Source organism: Protobothrops mucrosquamatus, unplaced genomic scaffold (assembly GCF_001527695.2).
Source record: "Protobothrops mucrosquamatus isolate PMUCROS unplaced genomic scaffold, P.Mucros_1.0 scaffold160, whole genome shotgun sequence".
NCBI classification, from domain to species: Eukaryota; Metazoa; Chordata; class Lepidosauria; order Squamata; family Viperidae; genus Protobothrops; species Protobothrops mucrosquamatus.
The window spans coordinates 1,123,246-1,129,292 of NW_015386524.1; the positions used below are offsets into that span (position 1 = coordinate 1,123,246).

The 6,047-nt window shown below is 34.1% G+C and overlaps 1 protein-coding gene across 1 annotated transcript; it reads right to left on the reverse strand.

The window, feature by feature from the left end:
* Positions 1 to 273: 273 nt before the first annotated feature.
* LOC107285320 (olfactory receptor 5F1-like) lies at positions 274 to 1,254 on the reverse strand. The gene has a single exon (XM_015813496.1). It carries the CDS (start codon positions 1,252 to 1,254, stop codon positions 274 to 276), a length of 981 nt encoding a protein of 326 aa, XP_015668982.1.
* Positions 1,255 to 6,047: the final 4,793 nt, after the last annotated feature.

The following is a 6,047-nucleotide window of genomic DNA, read 5'->3' on the forward strand; positions in this document are numbered from 1 at the left end:
ACATGCTGTTTACTAAGCACTAAAGACTGCTATTGTAAAAAATCAATAAAATATATATTTTTAAAAAAGGAGTGGAAGTAGTTACCAGTTTTATGGGAATATACTGACACTGGACAACCGATATTCCTTTCCTGCTCTTCCAATTGTACCCATTAATGTACACCAATATTTTTATTTTTTTAACTCTCAAAAACTGATTTAGAAAGATATAAAAAGGAGAACAAGTAGTCAAACTCTCTCAGTTTATTCATGGGCATTTCACAATGAATTACATCAATTTCTTTGTTTGATGCAAAAACTTTTAGAGCTGAAAATTTTCTTTTTTTTAATCACATTAAAAAATGCTGCTTGCATTTCCTTGTTTTTAAAACTGTAGATCAGAGGATTCAGCAAAGGAACGAGTACCGTATACATCAGAGAGATTAAGCAGTCACATCCTCTAGTCACTTCTGTTGAGTGACTAGAGGATGGACGCATGTAAGTAAAGATAGCAGTGCTGTAGAAGATACTAACTACAGTAAGGTGGGAGGCACAAGTGGAGAATGTCTTGATTTTGCCCTGAGTTGTACGGATTTTGAGCACTGCAGAGACTATAAAGAAGTAGGAGAGGGTAATGAAGGAGACAGTGGTTATCATAATGCTCCCTGAGACAATAAATGTCATCAACTCAACAAGGGAAATATCAGAACAGGATAAATGCAGAAGAGGTGGAATGTCACAAAAGAAATGCACTATTTTATTGGAACTACAAAAGTTCAGGGAGAAAACAAAGGCAGTATTGACAATGGCATTAAGATTTCCAATAGCCCATGAGCATGCCACCAGACACTGGCAGAGAGGCTGACTCATGAGTAAAGGATAGAGCAATGGCTGGCAGATGGCTGCATAACGATCATATGCCATGACAGAAAGGAGGGCACCTTCTGTGGCAGCAGTAGTTAGAAAAAAGTACATTTGGAGAAAGCAACCAGTAAAGGAAATGGTCTTGGTCTCTGAGAGGAGGTCCCACAATATCTTTGGCATGGTAGTAGTGATGTAACAGATCTCTGTACAGGACAGATTGCTCAATAAAAAGTACATGGGAATATGGAGGCTCTGGTCAATCTTTATCAAAATAATTATGATCAAATTGCCTGTTAAAGTAACAATGTAGATCAACAGTCCTGCCACAAAGAGTATGATTTGAAGTTTAGGGTCACCTGTTAACCCCCAAAGAATGAATTCTTTAAGACTGGTATGATTCTTTGTTTCCATTTTACTACTGATTTCTCTCCAACGAACACAATAGGATTCCTCAGGCAGATTTCATAAACATGAACTGTATGTAGAGAAAAAGAAACATAGTAAGGTAATTAAATATTTATGGCCATTGGATTTAAATTTCTGATAATATGTTGAGATACTATTGAATGGCACAGATCTGCATTTTACTAGGATTGCCATTAGGAAAGGAGATCCTATCAATGAACATATTTAATACTGAGCTTCTGATCAGGTAGGATTAATTTTTCATCTAAGGAAATTGGTCTACTTAAGATATGTTTCGCAACATGGTATTGTACATTTGTTTGGATTATTTGGGCAACTGAATAGCCAGAGGGTAAATTACTATGCTTTTAACGTATTGTATTTTATTCTGGACTACTATTACCTGGTGGGATTTATGAAATTATTACATAATCATTTCATGCAGAAACAGGAATTCAGTCCTTTGTCCCCAATGTTCTACCTTTGAGTACCTACCCCTGGGCTACTAATATTATATCTGGATAATATTAAGAGAATGTCAGTATTACATGTCTTCATTTTTTTGGGAAAGGATAAGAACCACAAAATTACAATTTGATTTAACAATTATGTTACAGTAAATATTTTCCTGTCTTTGAATTATATCAATCAGATTAAAACTGTAATCTAAAAAAATTGCATTTCCTTTGTTAAAAAAATATATCTAACAAAGTTATTTTAGATAACTGGTTCTGACATAAAGGACTTCAATTGACTACATGCCTTGTTACTGTTTTGTCATAGATATGCAAATTAATCCTGCTGCTTCTTAGAGATAAATATATTTGCAGTTTCATTAACCACTTTTCCAATTATTGCTGCAGTCATAAACATTCCCACAATGTTGTAATGGTTTATTAAAAAAGAAAATAATTTATTTGCTACTTTATTTGTCATAACATTCTGGGAAAGACATTAGGAGATCCAGGGTGGTGAAGTGATTAAGATTTAGACTAGGTATGGGGAGACCCAGATTAAATTTATCATCAGCAAGCAAGCTCATGGGGTGACTTTACACTAATCACATTCTTTCTCATACAAATGTAGCTCATAAGGTTTTTCTCATGGTTAAAAAAAAACCAAAAACTAAAATCAAGAAGGCAGTGTGACACTTAGAGCTTGTACAGAAAATGAGAGATATAAATCTAATTAATAAGTAGGATGAGTGGGTGGGTGGGTGGGTGGGTGGATGGGCAGATGAGCAGGCAGGCAGGAGGACAGGCAGACAGACAGATAGACAAACAAACAGACAAATGCTTTAGATCCAACCACCCATCTTAGTTGTACAATTACAAATTTAGCTTCCTTTTGTGCTCACATAAATACACAAGGGATATTAATGAACACAGTTTGATATCTCATCTATTATTATGGTACCAAATATATATATATATATATATATATATATATATATATATATATATATATATATATATATATATATATATATATATATATATATATATATACACACACACACACATATATAATTAATTTCTTAATTCTTTTTATGTTAGCACACACAGAGACAGTACATTCAAACAACTTTAGGTGGGCCTTTAGAAATAAATTATTCTTAGCAAGGAATAATGGTATACTGTAGCTACAGTTATATAAAACTCTGCCTATGTCAAAGGAAAAAAGAAACTCCTAGGTCAGTTCATTTGACGAAAATGAAGTGTTCTTAAGGACTTTTCAATCTGATTCATCTGAAGACCTAAACTATTTAAGAGAGCATTTCATTCTATCCCAATGAAATATCAAGAGAGAAAAAATGAAAAGAAGAAAGAAAGAAAGAAAGAAAGAAAGAAAGAAAGAAAGAAAGAAAGAAAGAAAGAAAGAAAGAAAGAAAGAAAGAAAAAGTTGGGCAGAATATTTGAATTTTTTATATGAAAAGTACACAACTTTATACAGGAAAATTGTAAAATAGGGGGGAAAAGAATGAACAGAGTACAAGAAAAACACCAGTACCTGTAACACTTTCATAATAATTGTGTATACCTTAGAGTGCTTTCACACATTAAGTATTCCCTTTATTTCTACTCCCCAGTCCTTCATTGAACACTCTGACACTGATCTTCAATAACGTTTTAAACTTCAAAATAACAATAAAACCTGGCAAAGAATACCAGGAATTCAGGGCTTTTTTTTGTGTGTCATAGAACGCCCAGAACAGAGTTCTGGCACCTTTTTTGGATGGAACCTTGTAAGGTAGGCAAGGCGGGTTGTATGGCATGTGTGAGTTCTGGCACCTTTTTTTTTTTTTTTTTAACAAAAAAAGCACTGCATGAATCAATGTGTTATACTGCCAGTTAAATAATAGGATATTTAAAAAGAGATTGAAATAATGTCTTACTCCCTAAAAAGCTAGAAGAAGGAGAAGGAGAAGGAGAAGGAGAAGGAGAAGAAGAATCATTCAGCTATACCTGAAGTTTATGTTATGTACATTTAAGCAAATAATATGAGAAGTTATGTGTCTATGTGATGGGGAGAAACACTCTCCAGCAAGCTGGCATCCCTTCTACTTCTATTTTTGGAAGGATACCACAATGTTTTTTTTTTCAATCATGATTTTTTGGCAATAACTCTTATTGTGATTATTATGGTACAGAAGCCTTTACATTAAAGTGTGTATGGAGTGGGAAGGAGATGAATAATGACTTACTTGAACTTGGAGGTGGACCACATGAGTGAGGCAAGAATTTGATGTATGCAATTTATTTAACAGAGAATATCAAATCTACGTTTTCTCAACATAGATTAGAAAATTGTCTAGAAAGATTATGAACAGGTTATGTGAGAAATGTTTATATAAACAAAGGAAAGTAATCCCAGTAATTGTTACAACAATTTGGAATAATTGTAAAATATGCTTTCTTTACCACAGGTAGGTCAGAGAAGATGCTAAGCCAGAGTTAGTTTGCAGCCAGTAATAGGAAAATGTTGAAGCACCAAAACAAGAGCAATCTAACCCCTTGAATTCTAGATAAACTGATGTGGAACCAAAAACATGTTGACTCAACTCTCAGAATAAGTCAATAACATGATAGTAAGCAACATGGAAGCAACCTTAAAGCATGGTGGAACAAATGCCAGAATGGCTTTAACTTGCAGAAACCTTATTTTAGAACTCTTTATAAAAGAATTTTGGAACATAACATATGTAGTCGGAAGCCTAATGAAGATGAAGAAAACAGAATGCCCCTTGAACATACCTCAGAAAACCCCAGGATCAAACCTAATACAATCACAGCAGACTTGACTCTTTCTCAACAAATTTGATATAATTAATACCTGGAAGGGCAGGAGTTCAATTTCCAGAATAATAGGAGGATTAAAACAAACCTTCATTCCACTGTCAATACTTCCCAGTGACAACTTTGAAGTCATGAACATATTAACCTTTCATTTTGGGCAGCTTTTGATTTGCAATCCTCTCATTTTTCTGCTTGATGAGTAATATGAGCAAGATGTTGGGCTATTTTTAGCCCAGATTAAATTTTCTGGGGACCATTGAATCCTCACTACTTATTAATATGGTCTCAAGTGGAAATGGTACAAAGGGAAAACTACTTATAAACTGAAGACACCCTTTGTTTATGAACAGATATTGTAATCTTCCTTTATACTTTTCTATTTTGAGTCAGAATCAATACAAATTCAAAAATGTAATCTAACCTAATTTCAACTAAGATAAACTAAATTAATCTAAAATAATCCAATCTTTTTAATTATAATTTTAATGATGAGCATCACATTTTATTGCAGACATTTTTTATATGAAACATAATGGATAGAATAAAAATCAGAATGGTGCTCTGTGAAACAACAGAGCAAATATGTTAAAAGAATGCTTTTCTACCTACTTGATAGTCAAATATTCCAAGTGCTGGAATTTCTCCAATGAAATACAATATTCACCAAAACTTCTAAAGCAGTGGCCCTTTTGGGCACCAGGGATGAATTCCGTGGAGAGAGGTTTTTCTGTGGACTGGGGAGGGCATGGTTTCATGTGCTGCCTGGATGGGGCTTTACTTGTTTGTGTGGTCCAGTTTCTGGCATGCCACAGCCTGGTGCCAGTCCATGGTGGTTCAGGACCCCTGCTCCAAAGGTGAAAAAAAAACCTTTACATTTTAGAAGCATCACAACAATTTTAAATATGTATTTTTAGCTGTCCAATTCTTAAGTTCCCTCAAAGAAGAGGGAGTCAATCTATTTTTCCAAATCACCTGAAGGCAGGACAAGAAGCAACAGATGGAAACTAATCAAAAAGAGAAGCAACTTAGAACTAAGGAGAAATTTCCTAACAGTTAGAACAATTAATCAGTGGAACAACCTGCCTCCAGAAGTTGTGAATGCTCCAACACCGGAAGCTTTAAGAAGAGACTGGACCACCATTTTTCTGAAATGGTACAGAGTGTACTGACTTCTGCCAAAGCAGGAGGTTGGATTAGAAGACCTCCAAGGTCCCTTCCAACTCTATTATTTTATTGTTATTGTTATTGTTATTGTTATTGTTATTGTTATTGTTATTGTTATTATTTGCTTGTAGTACCTTCTTTAGTCTTTCTGCCAGAATTGCAGCAAAGAGTTTATAGTCATTATTTAGTAATGAGATTGGTCTATAATTCTTTATCCTTGTGACATTTTGACTTCCTTCTGTAATAACACAATATTAGCTTCTTTCCAAGTTTGAGGTATTTTTCTCCCCAGTAATCTGTACCTGTTTTATTTTTTAACACCTTCTGATATTTCAAAAA